The sequence below is a fragment of the Lutjanus erythropterus genome, chromosome 10 (genome assembly GCF_056507025.1).
Source record: "Lutjanus erythropterus isolate fLutEry1 chromosome 10, fLutEry1.hap2, whole genome shotgun sequence".
Taxonomy (NCBI): Eukaryota; Metazoa; Chordata; class Actinopteri; order Lutjaniformes; family Lutjanidae; genus Lutjanus; species Lutjanus erythropterus.
In genome coordinates, this window is record NC_139326.1 from 25748305 (window position 1) to 25769190 (window position 20886).

The following is a 20886-nucleotide window of genomic DNA, read 5'->3' on the forward strand; positions in this document are numbered from 1 at the left end:
AGCCTCTGGGCAACTTTGATTTAATTGAAATGTGCTTTATTAGTGTTAATAGCATACTATTGTTCTCCCCAGTTCTCCTTGAAAAGAAAAATGCAATCAAGAGGATTTGGTTGAGTTCTCCTGCAAATATACACATGTACACTGTGGGTTTACCCACACACATACCATACCTTTTGCTCAAACTCTACTTTTTTCAGCTTGAGACCACACTAAATAACTCATCAGCTGGGCAGTTATAGCCACATATTAACGAGTGCAGCAGTTGCTCTAGAGGACTTTAATTAATGGATTCATTGTTTTGGCCCTTCCTGCACACAGACAGTCCGTCACACGCACGCACGCACGCGCGCACAGCATACTTTTATGGAGTGGCTGTAGCTTGAGCGGCTCCCCTGCTTCTGCGTCAAGACACGCTCTGCTCTCCATCTGTGTCCAGTGTGCGTAGGATTAGAGGCTTATTATCCTCTTAGCTCTAAATGGCCCCACGTTCCTGCACTCCGCTGTCCATCTCATCTGCTGTCTGAGACGCGGACCGGCCGGGGCGTGACACGAAAGCAAGATTCGTGCGTAAAAATGATCGTGCCCACTATTCAGTTGCTTTAGTCGTTGCGCATTACGCGTGAATCGCCGGAGCAAACCTCTCCATCGCCTGCCAGCGCGCCTGTTGTGACACAGTGTCTGTCTGTCCGTGCGTTAATGTGTCCGACCCACTGATCTTTTGCAGACTGTAATCTTATCAGTGTCAAACCGTAGCTGCCCTTTCCTCTCGGGCAGTTTCTGCCCCTCTTTGGATGGCGATTGCGCCAAAATTTGGATGAAAAAGACGATTTTATGACGAATTGAATCAGCCAAGGGACGAGTTACAGTTACAGGCGCGTTTGAATGTGTGATAAAATGAACATTTGACCGTTTGAAACTTTGGACCAGAAGAAGACATGGAATCTACATGTAAAGAAAGGAGTCTTTTATACTTACTTCTCTTTTCAATATGCACAGCCAGTGTTTGTTTTTGTGCAAGAAGATCAAATGTTCGGAGATCTGGTAAGTTCACCCACTGACCTTTATACCAGATTTATTTGACCAAGTGGAATAATAATAATCATTTATACTGAAACATTGTGGATTTGTGTGGACTCGTCTTTCCATTTGTTTGATTAAAGCAGCACTTTGTCACGTCACATTTGCGATATTACATGAAACACAATATTTTAGCATTAATTCAGCAAATAGCAGATCACAGTAACCTTAGTGCATATTTGAACTTGTGAAGTCCTTATGAGCTCACGTTTATGATGACAAAGGCAAGAAAATATGAACTTGGTTGTTGAATGATCATCATCAGGAAAAGACACCATCTTCATCTTCATTTTATCACTGTTAATTGAGACACAAAAGTGATTATTCTACAACAACAGCTACTGAGCAACATGTTACTTGGACCAGTGTTTTTGAAATTGGGGTCTGGGGACCAACAAGGGACCTTGAGTGGGTTGTAGGGGTCCTCAGCAAAAGGCAGAATAGATATTTTAACTTTTATCATATTTTTTTGGAAGTAAGAGTGATTTAATTTGTAGTGCTCCAAGTTTAATCATTGATTGACTATGAAGACTTTGTTATCATCAAACCTAAAAATAAAAAAGAAATACTCAAACTTACCTGTTGGAGGGTCAGACAGTACAAACTCATGCTGTGCAGCCTAACATTGATCAAATCAAAAGATTTTGTTTTCCATTTAATGTTAGATGAGAAAGTCTCCCAAAACACTGGGTGTATCAGGCTGATTTTTTGCAAAATGTGAATAAAAAGACTCAAGACATCTGGAGTATTTCCATTTCTTGGAATTGTGGAGCGATTAAAATTCTTGGGTTTGAAAAAGTTTCTCTGTAAACGTCATATGTCGCAGAGCTGCAACATGATAAAAATAGATTAAATATTGTCTGACAGTGTGAAAGAAGAAGATTGTTCAACCTTAAAGCTGTTTAAAGGAAAACATAATGAGAAAATTGGATGTCAAGGGACAAAATCCACTCAATTTGAGTGGGGGGGTGGGGGGGTCTGTGGTGCATCTATTGTGGGGAAGTTCTGACTAAGACCATTTTAAATAAAAGGCCCCTACCCCTCTTTTTTATAAGGTGTTGTTAGTCATTGAGCAGCAGAATGAAACTGCATTTTTAACCACAGTCAGTGAGCTACAAATTGTCCACAGTAATTTTAACGCTTCAAGATAATTTGAGTAAGAGGAAAAACACACATAACTGTGAAAACTGGTGTTTTCTTTCTCTTTCTCAAAAAATGTTTGTGTTGATAAAAGCTGTCTGTATTTTTATACCTTTAACATAATATGTCAATATCTGTCAAAGAAACATAGGAAAAACAAGAAACAAAGTTTTGTTTATAAATCACTTTTCTAAGCCCACATTACAAAGTACTTCACACAAGGCAGCGACTTCATAACAAGAAGATCATAAAAAACAATTTCCAAGCAAATAAATAAAACTTGCAAAAGGACAGTCAATAAAAATCGAAGCAAATAAAGCGCAACAAAGACAGGAAAATGTATTCGGCTTTCGACCAACAGCACACCCATCAACAAACTCGCCAGTGTGCTCCTTTGGGCAGAAAGCCCCTGATTTCTTCACCTCTACAGTGTCTCCTCCCTCTCTCTGTCTGTCTTCATCTTTCTTTGATATCCTGTCACCCTGAACACTTTTTCCGTCCCAGTTTCTTTCCTCTTCTGCCTCGTTCTCTCTCTCCATCACTTCCTTTTTCTCTCTCTGTCAGTCTTTCTGGCTGTCTGTCGTCTTTCTCCCTCACTCGCTCTTTCGGACCCACAGGCCATAGCAGGCTGACTATTACATCTGTCTGTCAGCACAGAAAACTCACCACAGTTGGGACTTCCACACAGAGGGCGGCTGCAGTTCTGTCTTCATAACTGCCAGTGACATTTGTACCGGCTTGTTTTTTTTTGTTTTGAGGTCTTTCAGGCCTCATTCTGAGGGAGGGGAGAATGTCAACAGGGCTCGATGTCCAGATAAATCACATCAGCCTTTACAGAACAAAGCTGCCGGTACTAGAAAGAGTTAAGATTGAATGACGGCTCTCCCCAAGGTGGTCTAACTTTTTTCAGGGATTTGACAGCTTTATGCCCAGTTAGAGTAACCTACTAAATTATTTCTAGAAACATTCAGTGGCTTTATTTCTTACACTTACTGTAATGTGTAGCTAAACGCATTAACTTGTTATGAAAGTCATGCATTTTTAGGAACTCCTTCCATCATTTGGTGACAGACAACAATATAAGAAACTGTCTCTTTTTTCCTTCAGATTCAGTGTCTATATATTATTCCCTAAGCAGCGCTGAAGAGCAGCATGTGTTTTAGTTATCATTCAGTTTTGGATGACTCAGACCTGGAAATAGAAGCACTCCACATGACTGACTCTAAAAGAGCACATATACGATCAGTAATAGAACAGGTGTTTTGCTGTGGAAGAGGATATCTGAATTTAAAATTTAACAGTTGTTGATCATATAAGAGCAAGTTTTATAGAACACCTTTTTGATTTTTAGCCCGAGTACAATAAAATTGTAAAATGCATAGATATCTTGACATAAATGTCTTGTTTCCATTACTAACATATTTTCATCATACTTAAAAAAAAAAAAAAAAAACACAAACACCTGTTTCTTCTCCTTTTTTTTTTTTTTTTTTTACATACATTCGAACTCTTTTGACTCTTCCAATTGGTCATTAATTGATAATTGGTTTAATCTGTGCTTTTGTCAAAGGCCACAGAGTGTGCTGTGAAACCTCTAGATTTGTCACGTAACTGATCATAAATGTCATTTGCTAAGCCACTGTGTTTGCAGATAGAGAAACAATAGCAACCGAAAACAGAGTGAGTAGAGTCAAGCCGAGCTTTCCATATAATGGAAATGTGTCTACTGAACAAGAAATTACGGTAGAGAAATGCCAAAAATATGATCAAGGTAATGCAGAAAAAATGTCTCTATTGCGTCAGAGAGCACTGACAAATTGATCTCGGTCACAAATCTAGAAGGAAAAAATACTGTGAGACAGTATGTCATCACTGGATTTTTTAAAATATAGAAGAGCACTTCGAGGTCTAATCATGAGTTGGGTGGGTCTTGTCTTGTAGTTGTAAAAATCTCAGATATTCAAGCTACTATTTATTTTCAATATTTATATTTTAATATTTATAGAGTAATGAGTAATTTCAAAAGAGAACTGTGGATATTTGCAATCTCACAGATTAGTGGGCGATCGTGGCAATTTGCTAATCTGGTGCATTTGTGTTTGGTGAATTAGGAAAAAGTCTATGAGATGCTGCAGCCACTACTTTATTCTTTATCAAGGGAGCATGAGAGTGTGTGGCTTTGTGACTTAGTGGCCTTTTTCTGGACACTAGCCTCAGTGTACTTTGCTGACCTGGGAAATTTGGCGTCACCTGTCCATGTCCATGTTCATGTATGGATTGGGCAATGGCCCAAATGGAAGACAACATCCACAGCAGCTGCAGTCTCATGATACCAGGCAATCAAACATCCCACTTACCAATCGTCTCAGGATTTCTAAACGCAAGGCAGTTGCTTGAATGGCAGAGAGAACAGCCACTAACAAACTTATGCCCCTTCAATCTTTTCAAGGACACACCGTACTGAAAATGATGTTCTCTCCTCATTCACCTCAGTTGTGAGCACACATCATGGCCCCAATACAAAGGGCTGCCCTAAAGACATTAGGTTGGTTTAACAATGCAGTTTTTTTTTAAACTTTCTGTTTCCACACAGTTTTAACAACGAAAGCTAGCAGATTATCCCCAGACTGATGTGTGAGTCTGTCATAGTAGAGTAGAGTTTCTGTCACAGCAATTGTAGCTAATGTGGCCACTGTATGCAGTCAGCGTCTATTTTTCTGACCTTCACTTATGAGGGCGAGTGGGACTAGATTCACTCTCCAGGTCTGTGTGAGTCAGAGCTGAGTGATTCTGGAGTGTGGCTAAATAGATACACCACCACCACTCTCCTACTCCTGGGGTTGCACCTGGAGATGTAGGGTTATACTGGTCACAGAGCATCTTACCAATTGGTTTGGAAGGTTTCACAATATAAAATATGTTCAAACACCAGCTTCAGGCCAGGGTTGCTCAAATGATGCAGTTCTTGTGGTTACTGCGAGGCACACCAGAAACTAGTCTTACCTACCAAAAATAATCCGCCAGTTTCAGGGGTTTATGTCAAGATTTTCGGGATTCCTGTTGATTAGAGATAGCAGTTTCACTCCCGTGCCTCTTAAAATTTGCACCCAGGCCTACCTTACACATACAGAACCACTGTGAGCTGCTGTGTATTGATTGACATAAAGATGATAATTTAAGAAGTCCTCTTTCTATCTGCTCTAATTCTGTGAATTCGGCTCACTCATACGTTCACTGGGCCACACCCCTGGGGAGATATGGACGATCAGGGAATTCAGCTGACATATTGAATTACCCGCTTGGATGGACGAGCAGGGAGAAGGGTTTGAGAAAGCGGGGGGGTGGGGGGGGGATTCAGGAGGACAGTAGAGAGGTCAGCATAGGAAGTGGAAGAGGGAAGTCACACGAAATAAAGAGGAGAGGAAAAGGAAAGTGGAAAAGAGCAAAGCTGTAGCTACGTGAGATTTCAATTTACAGGGCTGTGCTTTGCTATATCAAGTCTTATTTGATCCTCTTGTCGGTCTGTGCCAGGGAATTCTGTCCTTTTGTCGCTTTGACAGGGAAAGGTCAGCTGTAGTACTTTTTCTTTTGAAATAAATTGCAACATAGTGAAGATCTTCAAAAAATGAAAGTGTTTCCAAACAAGAACCTTAACTGGTAGGTAATAGTGCAGACAGTAAGAGATAATATATCTTTTTTGTCCAGCCATATAAGAATATACTCTTAGTTTAGTTTAGTTTAGTTTACCTCGTCCAGCTTGTGAAGATACCTCCCCTACATAAATAACAACAGTCATACTTCAGTGTCAAGACTTACATAGAAATGTATGTAAACTGTGTTGTGATGAATTACAATCAGAGCCAAGAAGTGAAACCTTTGCTAATTAGTGACTTTTTCAGATGTTTTTTTGGATAATGATAATGTAGGTGTTGATTGTAGTGTTGTAGGTAGATTATTCCAAAGAACAAGTATTGATTGAGAGAATTCTGATAATATGGAAGATGAAAGTTTTCAGTGTCCTGTATGAGTGAATATCTGAGGAAGATAAAAAAAAAAAAAGATTCTGGAAAGTGTAGGCAAGCCATGAGTTAGGTATACATGTTTGTACATGTGCATAGCAGTTTGTATTTTCTGAAAAGAGGTGAAAATGAGTTGCAAAAGCAAAACTACTGATTCTCAAAAATTTCTTTTGGATTAGAAAAATATTTAACTTATATTAATATTTAACTTGGGACAGGTTCTGGCCCACACAGTGTTACAGTACATAATAAAAGGTAAGTTAGGCTGTAATAAAAACTTGAAATACAGGAATGATTTATCAATGAACAAATTCTTCATACTTACTAGTCTCTTTTACTGACAAATTCAAAATAGTCTTTTCTTTTGTATACTCTTTATTTTTGTCACAAACTATTATAAAAACAGATTTATTTATATTGAGAGTTTGTTCGAGAGTTTGAGTTTGTTCATCTGAAACCATTTAGAAATGGATGATAGCTCTTCATTTTCTTCTCGCATCAGTGTGCTAAAATTTTCCTGTGAAGAAACAAGGTGTGTCATCAGCAAATAAAAGAGGCAGCGCATTGTCTCAGACCTCAGGTAAATTATCAATATATATCAAAAACAGGAGAGGTCTGACAGTAGAACCCAGAAGTACCCCACATTGTTGCTTCGCTCTGTTGAAATTTTGCCTGTTTATAAATAGAGACTGTTCCCTGTCCTTTAAATAACTAAGAAACCATTTTAGAGCAACGTCATGAAAACCATATTTCTTTAATTTTGCAATAAGGATGTTGTGATTGATACTGTCAAAAGTCAAAAATTATATATAAACAAATTCATAAATAGCTATTGGAGCTTTTTAATGACCTGGGTGTAATGTAGACAACCTTCCACTTTGTGTAAATGTTATGATTTAAAATGTATGACTTTGAGGCTATAAGAGTCCTTGTCTGCTTTTGTTTCCATTAAAGCCAGACAATGCATATACAGTAGGTCATCAGGGGTGTTGATGATCTATACATCTACAGCTCAATCGCTATGTTTCTTTTGTAAGAGGCTTCTGAAGTGTTTTCAGGCCACAGTCGGACACTACAAGTACAATCACAATCTCTTGAAGTGTCACAGAAGCAGCAAGGATTGAATAACTCAGACCATGAAAATAATGACATTTGAAGTTAGAGTCAGTTGATATTATGAGGCAGCTCAATGAGCTACAGGTTACGGCATTTCAAATAGTCCTTTTTACGCCCTTCAAATAAACTAAGGTGAAATACAGAGTAGATTATGTTTTCATGTTCACTGGCTATTTGGAAAGATATTGAAACAGACTCGTGTGTATTCAAAACTCATGGAACTATTGAGAAGGCAATTATATGTAATAGTTCACCCTCTTCACTTACTGTGAAAACAGCTAAAATTACTTTTTCAATGTACAGACTTTACCTAAAAAAAACAAGCTCCACAAGGATGATGTTGTAGGACTAAAGTTAGATAGGTATGTACAAAAAGTAGTGTATTTTATCGTTATTAAATCCTCGTTTATGCATTTTTGCCCACTTGAGGGCATTGGGAACAAGCTATGAACACATTTACATATTTTCATGTTTGAAATGTTTATTAGAGCAAAGTCACAGTTTGGTGTCTCGGCTCCAACCTCATCATTCCCTGCAGAGATGTTTACCTGGAGATGTTGGGGAATGAAGAGCATATGTTTCAGCTGACCTGTTGGAGCCTGCAGGTGGATGCTGGGTGGTTGTGGTGGGGCTGAAAAAAGGTGTAAACACTGATGCAGAGCAACAGTGCATTGATAGGCAGAGGGACAATTTTTTACAGCTGTAAACTATTAAGCCCGTATGAATTATTGCTGACTCTCATTTTGAGCTGCTTGCCACAGTATGTTATTTTATTTTATTCTCCCAACAATCTGGCAATATAGTAGGGTCCTGGTTTATGGTTAATAAATGATGTGATATCACATCGATCCATATACTCATGTACTCACCAAACAACCCGAACTTAAACATATAGTATTTATAGAGTAACATCATCCTTGATTTGGAGTTGAGTTTCTGACAACCTGGTGGATCTAACTCTAATATTCACTCTCATTTTTGTTTAGTTTTGGGGTCTACCAGCACCTGGCTTCACTGAGTTCATTAACTAAAGTCACTAACTTTGTCAGTCTGCCTTTTAAATTCAACATCAGTTGTCTCTAGTTCAGTAACACATCACAACCGATGAATTAAATAAAATATTTCTGCTGCCTAATGTGCTCTTGTATATGTTGTGTTTCATTCCTTTTCATGTCTTTCTGTTTGTTTTTATGAACCAGATCGACTGAGTCCTCCATTAGACATCCAGCTGGAGACAATCAACTGCACCGCCTTCAGTGTACGATGGAAGATGCCCCGGCGACATGTTAGCACCATCACTGGATATAAGGTAGTCACAAAATGTACATTATATGATGGCACAGCTGTAGCAGTATAGTATGTATTGTTTTATTTCAATGTGACAATAAAACGTGAGATAAATATTAAAAAGCTGCTGGCTGCTATCTGTCACCATCAAATATATTGATATGAGCATTAGGTTAGATACTGCATACAGTTCACTGATGACTGCAATGCAGTCGTGCTTGGTTGGAGAATTTGCCAGCAGCCATTTCTGTATGGTGGATTCCTCACAAAGTCCCCCCCAAAAAAAAACAAGAGAAAAAGAAAAAAAAAAAAAGCTTTACAAACTACTAGTTACTAAGACCACACACCTACATATTCCTTTTTTCAAAATATATAGAATGGTTTTCAACCTGGCAAACATAAAAACAACTTCTCATATGTGTCGTAAATCAAATTTTCTCTCTTTCTTTGTGAATGGAAGCCCATTTCCCTCTGCAAGCTGCTGACTTTTAAAGTGCCTGTAAAATTCACTGTCCAGCCGGGTGGCCTTGAGGGCTAGATTGATATTTTGAAATTTCAGGTGTTTTGATGGAACACCTTCACTGCCAAATTTATGCTTTTTCAGGGGCAATAAAGCTCTGAAAGATGTGGTCACAAATTATTGTGTTGTCAAGAGATTTTGTTGCTTCACTCTTGGTAAGGTGTGCTTCAAGAAGTGGGATTTGCTTTTCTTGGTAGAACATGATGTACACAAATTTTGTGTATCTTCTTTTTTTATTCTGACAACTTTTCCATACTTTCGTTTGCCCTTCATAAAATATGTCTTATCTGAAAGCAGTTCCCCACAGTACGGAAAAGTATGGAATTTAATTTCAGTCATTTCAGTCTCCAGTTCTGTTTTGTAAGATATAATTCAACAGCAAATAAACAAGGCCAGACAGATGCCATTGAAATTATTAAACTATTTTTTGTTTTTTATTTATAAAAGACACTAAAATATAATAATGATATGCAACAATGATATAATATAATATATAATATTTATTCACAGTGGAATATTGTCCAGCTTTCTGTGTATAAGTGCAGACTGAACAGGGACAATGGGTAAATGCAAGGGCCAGTTTGACAATCCCAAATATAAAGCCTTATTGGCTGAAAATCCCAAATGGGAAAAGAATAAAATGCTGCACACTGAACGACAGTCTTCAGATAATTATTTTGCATGATGAATTATGCATAGATGAAATGTAACATGCATCTTAACAGTTGGATTTGAAAACCATTTATTTACATAATAAACATCTAGCTATTTGTACTCTTACGTAAAATAGGATCGAAAACTCTACAAAGAAGTCTGGAAATTTAAGTCTGGAAAAAAATGTGAAATTTTGAAATGGAGAATGGGTTGGAATCTTGTCCTTCCTTCGTTCGTTTGTTCTTTCCTTCCTTCGTTCCTTGTTCCTTTGTTCCTTCGCTGGTTCATTCCTCCTTTCCTTAAGTTTATTTTGAATCAACCATTGACAAAGCGTGGATCATTATGACTGTGTGTGCTCTGCTTTTGGCCATATGTCTGCACTAAGAGGATTAGCCAGCTACCTAGCTTCCCCTCGACTCCTCACAGATAAACATGTGTGTTCATTCGGACAATCACTTCAAGTTCATACATAATCCTGTTTCCTCGTAGTGTTTTCTCCTCAGTGTGCCATGTTTAAGTTGATACTAAAAGGGCTGAAAGTAAAGAAGCAGCGTTTTAATCCAACATAACAAGCATGACATCAATGTTTGCCAAAACCAACAATATCAAAACTGGCTGGATTTCACTGAAAGAATCTGACGCCTTTTCATATAAATATGTTTGTTTGTGTCTCTCTGTTTTTCTCTTTGACTGTGTGTGCAATGATTTTCAGGTCTTCTATACAGAGATGAAGAATGGCCGCCTGATTGGTGCAGCGTCTTTGATGGAGGTGCCTCTCAGCTTGGACATGCTGACCACTGTGAGTACACTGACTTTTAACTGTGCTGCTTTATGTCTGTCACTTTGAAATCAGTGGTGAACATGCTTAGAGAAATCTAAGCTGTGCTGTGCAGCGCTGTTTTATCAGTGCACAGAAAATTGCATGCTTCACAAGCAGCTTGACTCTGAAAGAAAGATGAAAATAAAAACAAAACATTTAGAAAGTAAAGCTGGCAATATTCTCGATTTTCCTAATTGGCAACAAATCCCATAGAGCTCAGTTTTTGTTAAAAACAAACAAACAAACAAAAAAAAAACATTTCACAGTTACACAGTTGCACTGGATGACATGTTGCTTCAGTATGGTAAACAAGAGCACTGTAGTTTAATTAAAACTGATCCCACATGCACTGTCCTGCTGCCGAGCATCTAATGTGTATTAATATGTGGCTGAAATTAGTCCTGAGCAAAATTTAAGATTTACATGTTGAAAAGGGGGGCCTCACGGGGACAGTTGCTTTTGATGTTTCATGGGATTTGTTGACAATAAGAAACAAATTAACCTCAAAGGGATTGTTTGGATTTTTAATGTGGGGTTTTATGAGGTACTTATCGATAGTCAGTGTATTACCTTCAGTAGATGGCGGCCGGCGCTCCCACATTGCAGAGGCAGCAGGATTAATGATGTAGGAAGCTGAGCCATATATTGCTGTGGACAGGACCAGCAGCATTTTAATCACTTAAAAAGGGCTCACATAAAAATAAAATCAATATCAGTTTAAGTGTATGCTATATTTAGAATATTTTCGCTGCTTTACCTTACTGTCAGACAGCATTTTTTGATGGAAAACCACAGTTAAGCCAAATATCGCTGTTTGCAAAGCAAACAGACTCTGAAAAAAATTGCAATTTTACCTCGTAGACAATCGTAGTTGCTGGTCTACCACTGCCTCAATCTGTTAGTTGGTTTGTTTATTGTTTAATTTGCAGCACCAGTGAAAATATCCCTAATGTAGTGTACACTTATACTGATATTGATTTATTTTAGATGGCTAAAAAATGTTTGGCGACTGACCCTGTCCACAGCAATACTACATTGCTTAGCTTTCTACACCAGTATTCCTGCTGCTTCTCCCGAGAGCCTGCCAATCGACTGTAGGTAATACACTAACTATGGATAAGAACATCATACAACCCCACTTCAAAAGCGCTATCCCTTTAACCTTTAATATTAAGTGACAATGACCTTTAAATCCACCATCATGAAATCTTGCAAGATTTTAGGAAAGCCTTTCTCACTTTCTGTAAAAATGTAAAAGTGTATTACTGACAGTATGTTGAATGTTGACCCATAATTAAAGTTATGACAGTATCGGCTCTGCGACACACTCCAACATTTATGGATACCTCTGCTCTTATTTTCACAAAGGGGCAATTTGACGGACAAGCAAGCTTTGTGAGTATCATCCAGCCCTTTCCACTGAATTACACCCTGTCACTGCTCTCATATCACAGATGACATTTATGGCTGGATATGACTTACTTTCCACTTAGATTCTGAAAGAATCCCTAATCAGTAATTTAATCGACTCCCTCTCATCTTCCATTGTCTTTTCTCTTTTTTCTTATTGCCTTCTGTCTTTTCGTCTCCTGCTTCTCTCCCTCTAACCTTCCTTGCTGATGTGCTCTTGCTCAAATTTCTGTGCATCTCTACCCTCCTCCTCCATATGCCATCTTCTAGGATGTGGACATCGGTAACCTCAAGGTGAACACTAAGTACAGAGTCAGTGTTGGAGCATATGGTTGGGCAGGGGAGGGTCGACCCAGCATGCCCAGAGACATTGGCACTGCTTCACATGGTAAGAATATGTGAGTAGTAGGAATCACAGCTCATATTACTATTTTTTCGATAGCGATGTTAATATCCGTCACTCAATTAAATTTCTTTCTGTGCCATCAGAAATGTGCATGCCACCGTCACCCCCTACTACTCCTGTTGTCATAGCTGTGTCAGACACAGAGCTGGCGTTGTCATGGCAGCAAGGAGAGAGCGAGGGAAGTGCACCTGTCCTTCACTTCCTGGTGGCTTACATCAGGTCAGTCATAATTGATTGATCAGCTTTACGTTTATTAAACCGGCCCTTTGAGACTTCATTAGCAGTGTTGCTGCCAATACACAGACACACATTTACAGGTATATATACTGTATATATGTGTGTACACACTCAATTACACACAGGTCACACACATACAAACACCCTGTAACCAGCCCATATAGACACTTTCAAGGTGAAGAGCAGCCTGAAGTGGCCACGTCACAGAGGGAAAGAACAGGCTGAAGTGAAAACCCTTGTTTCATCACTGGCAGTGAGAGGGAAGAGTGAAGGATGACTGTTTATGCTGACCTCTTATTCATTGTCGTAACTGAATAGAGACCTTTTTCCCAAAACACTGCTTCCATGTTTCCTCTATAATGACACAGAACACTGAATGGATCCACAAATGTTTGTTGTGGGGCCACACACTGATCAGGAATGGTGAATATTTCAGGGGTTTTCAAGATATCAAATGTAGAAATTTGCAAGGAACCTTTGTAAAAGTGACCCAAAAGACTACCAGAGTTTTAGATATAGTGGTGCAGCCATTTGAATAATATTTTTTAGTAATAGTTTGAGATTTTTAGGGAAATAGGAAAGTGCACTTGTTTGCTTTCAATGCTCAGACTTACCACTTTCATGTAGCTGGGGCCAGCAGCTAGTTAGCTGAGCATAGCATAAAGACTGGAAGCAGGCAGAAACAGCTAGCTCACTAATGAAGACTTTGCAACTTGTTTGTGGACTGTGGACAAACTGAACATAAAAACAACATTTGGTGGGTTTTAAAATGAACTCCATTCTGAAAGCAGGTGTTTTATGTCTACAGGCACAGTTGGCAGACACTTGATTTACTCAGTAACAACATTAACTAACCTGTGATGAAGTGTTTGCACAGGTTTACACCACATACATTGACTGGCTCAGCACTACAGCGCTTATTTTCACTAGACAAAAGTGACACATGCAGTTCAAATCACTGAACAGGATAAATGGTAGGGGGACATCAACAAAACCTTCAAAAAGTGTTGAGTTTAAGTTTTAATTATTTCAAATTGGAGTCTGTCTGTATTGAATATTCAGTATAGTCTCATATAATTGAAAAGAAAGAAAGCAAATGCAGTGTATTTCCCAAAATGTTGAAGTATTTCTTTCTTTTGAACATTGTCCTTCATGCATCCATAATGAATAGAACTTAGACAACAACACAAAATATGGATCAGGCCTTTTTGACCATTAAAGCCACAACAATGGAATTTTAAGGGAAATACTAGAATTTAACAAGTATTTATGCTGTATAAAAAAGACATGCTAACTAATGATGTTTGCTTTTCAAACAAAATATGTAAGGATACTTTATAAGCAGCCACAGTTCTTTTTCCAAACTTTTATCCATGTGCCTTAATGGATGTGTTCAGCAGCACTTTCAGTCTCCCTTATCAGCCCTTCTGCGTCCAGTCATTGTCAGATTATAATACAGAATACATAGCTCTCTTTAACAGTGAATTTTATTAAGCTTTTGCTGGTCTGCTTAATGTAACCATGTGGGTCCGTTGGGAAATGAGAAAGAATGAATTTCATTCTCTGTCTCGTAGTGTAGAGTCTCACACACACATAAACAGTATGTGCGCACATACGCACACACACACAAAGTACCTCTTATGTCTAGACAAGTCCTCAGGCAACAATGTCAAGGAAGTTGAGGTCAGAAAAAATTCGCCCGGAGTGCTCTGATGATTTGCCAGACACAAATGAAAAAAAAAAGGCAGATAGAATTCAAAAATGCCCCCATAGTAAATGTTTAAAAGAAAATCAGAGATGAAAAAAGTTGTAAAGATATATAAGGAAACAAGCTTTAAATAAAAATACGTCATGGTGCAGAGTTAACACCCTGAGACTGAGCAAAGAGAGACAGACGGAGACAGAGAGAGACAGAGGCAGAGAAACTGTCACTTTCTGTGACAGAGTAGACATGAATCAGTGTCTGTTTTTGCATGCGGGGGCATTTTCCACACAAAAGGGCCATCTCAGAGGCAAATCTTTCTCAGCATACATCAAAAGAGGCCTCGCTGAAGAGAGACATTGAGTGGTGGTGAAGATGACCCTATTCAACAGATAGTCATGGCTCCAGGCGCTCCAGATTCAGCACATGAATATGGCAGATTGAGATGGAAGCTGGAGATGATAGGCACAAAAAATGTCCAGGAATTAATCTGTTTGTTTTTTCCTTCATTCTTCTTTCAAAACAACTCTGTTTAATGTAAAAACTAATGTTTTAAGACTCACAGTAAAGGCCCTCAAAAAGATAACATAATGAAAATGAAAAACATCTCAATCAATTGCTTGTTTTGATTTTTTGAAGAATTATTATTGTGACTTTCAGTTATTCAGAGCTACAGTCTTTGCAATTACTTGTAGACATTTTCAGGGACATACAACTGCAGAAGGAACACAATGAAGTGAAAAATCAACAGAACTATGAAACATCTCTCACAAAAACACATCACAACATAACCGATTACTATGAAGATGTTTTGAGAATGATGATTTTTGGTAAAATAGTAACACTTATTTTGTAAAATGTGGAAACATATTTGTTTCCTAAACCTAATTAAAATTCTTTGTCATTTACAGGCCAGAAATGGACACGGAGTGGACATACATCCGTGAGCCCATTGAGTCTAACTCCATGGTTTTGAAGGGGTTGTTACCGGAAACAGAGTACCAGTTTGTCATCAGGGCGGTCAACGTGCATGGAGCTAGCCCACCCAGCCACATCAACAACCCCGTGCGCACGCTTGGTAAGGACAAAACGTTGATCTGTGAGCCGACATGCTGTGATCTGACAGCCAAGAAAGATCTCTGCTGCCTCGTTAGTCTGGTTGCAACCACGTTTCAAAACAAAGTCAGTTTCAGTTTAGTTTCAACAGCACGCCCACACAGAACTAAACAGTCTCTGCTTATTTTTTTGCATCACCAAAGTTTTCATCACAATAAAACATTTACCATGTTTAACCACACTGTGTACTGTAAATCTCAATGTCACTGTGGTTTTCCCAGCAATGTGAAGCAATTTTTGAAACTGTTTCAAAGTTTCCTGCAAATTGTTTCAGTTACAATAGAGGCATCATTTCTAGATACAACCAACATGTAAAGATTCACACTAGAAATTAATTCTAGGGATGCACGATCCTGTATTCTTGCCAGTATCCAATATACAGATATTCTCCACTGATATATGGACTTATTTTTTCCACTTAATGATATTTTCATATTAACATGTATAAAGACACTAGACATAGACATAGGCCCAGAAAATCTGTAATTTATTCAAGTTAACTGTGCATTTCTTTCATAGGCACTAATAGCTATAACAGGAAAATTATACTGCTTCCCTACCAAGATCACTGTGTATCCCTACTTTATTCTTTAGTGCTTAACTAAATGTATTATATCAGCATATTCTATTTGTATCACCTGTCAGACTCTAGTCTACTTCTCTAAATTGTGTTGTCATAACATGCAACTCCACTGTATAATATTCACAAATCTTGGCATTTTTAATGTACTTTAATGGACTTTCTTAAAATTTTGCACAGTTTTTCCTGTAGTTTTTGGGAGGCACCTCAAATTATAATGTCTCTTTTACTTCCAAATGACAGTGAATAGAATAAATGGAATTTATTTTATGATTTGACACAAAATGAAACACAGTGTACAGTCTGACCGTTTGCCTCTCTCAGCCTTTGCTTGAATGTAGGACAACACCTGTCAGTGTGTCAGTGGGTTTTTTCTGACCGGAGCCTTGCCTGATGGAGATATAGAGCAGCAGTCATTTACTTTATTATTTTTGATGTAGTGGTACGGGTGGGGGGGGGGGGGGGGCACAGTCAGGACTGATTGATATTAAAACACACAAACACACACACATTCACACAGGTGTGTGTGAGATATGCGTACACATAAATGCATAAATAACAATGCCTTAATGGATCCAGACCTATGACATTTAAACATCTCACCTACAGATTTGTAGGCATGCTCGTGTGCATATCAGGCTTTTGGGCTATGATTATATATGAGTATTAAAATCAAACAGCCACAGAGACACAATCACATTATCCAGGCTTTTTTTTTCTGTGACCAACAGACCAGATCACTGACTCCAGAAGGCCATGTGGACAGGCAGCTCCTGCTTCACACGCTACAGTAGCTGTCAAACTGTTGTAGCCTGCTCTGATTGTATTAAGTGCTCTGAGTCCTGGTGGACTGCTCAGAGACAGAGAGACAGAGCTACAAAGACAGACCAATAGAGAGATGATACTAGAAAGACATTGTTAGTGTAATGATGGTGTCGATAAAAGTTACATGAGACAAGTTAAATTGAGCCAGTTGGACAGTCAGACACAGAGGGACAGACGGACAGAAACGGAGAGATAGAGGAGCGTGGTTTCTTAGCAGGGGATAAAAGCGGGTTACGTTCGAGTCTCATCAGACAGGATTAAGGACGGCATGCCAGACCCCTTCTCTGTCCATCCACACCCCTGATGGATGCACACACACACACACACACACACACATACACACACACAATGCACCGCTGCTTGAGTGAACAGCAGGGGTGGGCTTGACTGACTGACATACTTTTCTTGTCGCTCTCTCTGTGACAGTGTGTGTGTGTGTGTGTGTAGCGGTTGGAAACGGGGTGGTATAGATTGAGGGGGATTGTTACACAACAGAAGATTAGTTTGCTGAGGGTTTTTTTGGGCATCCCCCCCTCCTTGTATGCCAGCACTCAGATTTAATGTCATTAGGCTGTGCTCATTAGTGCTTTAGATCTTGACGTCCATTCAGGCTTAAATAGTCAAGTATCTATGAGATATTTGGTTAATTAGTGTTATATTGGTGTAAGTTGTCTGTACACAAATATAAAATATATTTTAATTCCTTAACTTGTCTAACAGCATGGTGAACTTCCAGCATTAGAAACTGTCGATGGGGAGGTGGAGGAGACCAGAGGGAGGGGATGTTGTTATGTAAGCTAAGATTAAGCTTCCTCAAGGTAGAGTGGATATTAGAGGAGGTGTCACACTGCTGTTTTTCATTTTTTGTTATGCATTTTGTAGGAAGAAATCATCATTTGTTATTACTTTTACTTCAATCAACGTTATGCAAGCACAGTATTTTTACAGTTTGAGTGGGTGCCATTCTCTCATATACTGCTCTCGTAAATATGGACATCTGTGCAAATGCGGTTATTATGATAACATTACGTATAATCAAGAACTAACAAGTCTACAACTTTGCTTATACAGTTAAATATGAAGCAGGTGCAACAACACAAGACGCAGCAAACTACTACAGCTGATATTACTTACAAGTCCAACAGCAAAACTATCACCTTCTGTCTTGCAGCCTTTTATTTCGCAAACAACTAAAAGCTTCAACAAGATTTGCTCTTGTCCACTGTTTCTCTTCTGAGATTCCTCTGTCCATGTCTGTTTTAGTCTCTTCACCTCTGCTATGATGTTCATAGCAGCTACTGAGCTTGCTTTTGTTTCCCGCTCACCATAAAGCATACCCGTCAACCCAATCTAGAGCAAGAACAGGTGTTTACAGGGCACAGTGGGAATAACAGAGGCACCATTCTCCCTATTACAAGTTAGTGAACCATCAGAATGATGTTGAAGCCGTTAAGGTAAAATAGTTATAGAGTATATAGAGTTTTATAGTAACAGAAGGAAGTATTAATTCAGGAGGTTGGTGAAATACACGTTTTTGCAGCTGCAGTTATTAACCAAAAAGATTGCTCACTTTATTCACTGTCTGGCTTTATCTTTGTACATCACGAGCTGCCGTTCTGTATCGAGGAGACACGTTTCAGTACGCGCTGCAGCAGCCTGGGTACCGACTAACAGGTAGACCCACTGGGCCTGAAGCTCTTGCTGATATTTAATGTGTGTGTCCTGTGATCATCAAGCCCATGATCATTCACCATAGGACTACAGTCATAACCACAGTACAGTCATCAATCTCTCCATCTGTGCATCATTCATATGGACTGGAGTTATTGTTTATGGTTGGAGCCACTTTGATTGTCATCGTCATTTTGCTGTAAAATATTGTGTGTATGCAAAGCAACAGTAGGAAGCAATAATATAAAAATGTCAAAATGATTATGGAGCTTAAAAATGTCTCTGATACAGATAATTCAAGTGACCAGTGTAAGTAGGTTTTTGGCACTTGATGCATTGGAACATAGTCTGCAAAGCAAATATAAATTCAGACTTTACAATATATTTGCACTGTCACTCCCATCACTTCTTCTTTGCATATTAACTAACCACTGACTTGTTTTTCATCACCAACTTTGTTTGAGCCTTCAGCCATTTCACTGCACTCCTCGTGTATTTTTTTTGTCATTAAAGATTTAAAAATTTAAAAACATAAGATAAACATCCTGTATCTTCTTCTTCTGAACAGCTGGATCAGATGTTGGCAGTGGTGATTACGGACGTTACATCACAGATTCGGGGATCAAAGATGACGATGGCTTTGACATCGATGACTCTGATTATGACATCTTCATTGAAGAGGTGGGTTTTTACACATTACAGCTGGACACATAAACATTTTAGGTGTAACCTTGTAAATCAAGATATACTGTATCACACTTATGTTTATTTACTTGTCATTCCTTTTCTTGAATTTCTTTCCTCTACCTCACAGTTGAAGCCATTCCCAGGTATCAAGCAGGACAACAGGAAGTCTCAGCTCCGTTCACGCTCTGGTCCGCCATCTGGTCGGAATGTCGTTTATCGTATGAACACCATCGCTCCTCCCAACATCACTGCTACCTCTCCAGCTTCAACCATCACCTCGTCCATCTTCCCAGACTTCTCAGATCTGGTTTTCTCAACCACCTCAGAGCCCAGTACCACAACTGACCCCACAACTACTGCCCCACTCACCACGACCAGGTAAGATGTACCTTGATTAACCCTGATATCTGTTTTTTTTTTTTTTACTGTAAAAGCAAAGTTGACCATTTACAGATTTTATCCCCATGGAGAAAAGAAAAACACTGGTATCAAGAAGTTCTTTTTTATCTCAACAAAATCACAGTTCTTATTGCTTTTCCTCTTGCTCTCTGATTGCTAGATTGCTGTCGCTCCTGGCTTTCTGCTTTCTCCTCAAAGCCACCTACTATTTACCTTTTTCATGCTCTTCCACTTAATTATTTAATAAATATGGAGGCTGGAGCAGTGAAATGTCACATCAATTTAAGCTGTCGTTCTGTTTGTGATGCTTAGCATGTCATTATCTGCAGCAAATGTAGGGAGGCAAAATTATTGTTCTATTGCTTTTGGCTGAATATTTAGTTTTTATCTATTTGATCTATTTGATTCTCTCTATATAAAAGATATGTCTAAGAAAAGGGGGCAGTTTAAAACTTTTAGAAAAGTCTGTGGACTGACAAGCCAATAAACACATTTCAAAACTGCATTTGAAAGTGAAACGCAGTTATTACATAAGGCTCTGACTTTACATGGTGAAAACCTACTTTCGGAAGAATACTAAAATTTCCTTATTTTTCCTCCTCTTCTGATCCACCTCAGCATCACTTTGCCAACCACCACCACCACGCCGACCATGTCCCCCTGGAAAGGTGACGTACCTCGTGTGTACGACCTGAGCTGCGATGACACTGTGTGCCCCCCTGACAGCTTCTGTCTCAGTGATTACGACAGCGGAGGTTCGCGCTGCCACTGTAACCTCGGACGAAGAGGGGACACTTGCTCTGAGGGTGAGAGAAGTGTAGCTGGGTACAACCTCTGGTAAAAGGGTTGTGATGAAACAGTTCTCAGTTGACCCTTTTTAAAGGCCCGCCCCTTTTGAAACCTCAGTCAGCTTTCTACTTTCCCATTTCCTTGCACAATTTTTTTCCCCTCAAGACAGTATGAGCCGCCTTTGTTGGTTTGGGTGTTTTGGATTGGGATTGGGTAGGGCAAGGGTAAGAATACCAGGGTGAAGGCCTGGTCACACATCTGAATTAATGGGAGTGGCTGTCAATTTGCATTCTTTCTTCCCACAAAGTTAAACTTTGGTAAACTTTGTGGGGGCAGAGTCAGAGCCTCAACCAATAGCAAAGACACATGTATGTTGTTGGCCCCTGCAGGCGATAACCTTACTCCAACATTTGTGTGTGTGACCGGGCCCT

The 20886-nt window shown here is 39.0% G+C and overlaps 1 protein-coding gene across 2 annotated transcripts in view; it reads left to right on the forward strand.

The window, feature by feature from the left end:
• The first annotated feature begins 458 nt into the window (after positions 1-458).
• The window catches only part of egflam (EGF-like, fibronectin type III and laminin G domains), a 31807-nt gene continuing 11379 nt past the window's right edge, over positions 459-20886 (forward strand). Inside the window, exons 1-11 of one of the 2 annotated variants that reach the window (XM_084728789.1) lie at positions 459-1041; positions 8552-8661; positions 10526-10612; positions 12002-12028; positions 12314-12431; positions 12533-12668; positions 15300-15466; positions 18518-18583; positions 19149-19261; positions 19395-19645; positions 20285-20472. In XM_084728789.1, the coding sequence (XP_084584915.1) occupies positions 936-1041; positions 8552-8661; positions 10526-10612; positions 12002-12028; positions 12314-12431; positions 12533-12668; positions 15300-15466; positions 18518-18583; positions 19149-19261; positions 19395-19645; positions 20285-20472 (1369 nt within the window). In that variant the 5' untranslated portion in view covers positions 459-935. The remainder of the gene's footprint in view (positions 1042-8551; positions 8662-10525; positions 10613-12001; positions 12029-12313; positions 12432-12532; positions 12669-15299; positions 15467-18517; positions 18584-19148; positions 19262-19394; positions 19646-20284; positions 20473-20886) is intronic. The other variant, XM_084728790.1, reaches the window with a different exon arrangement.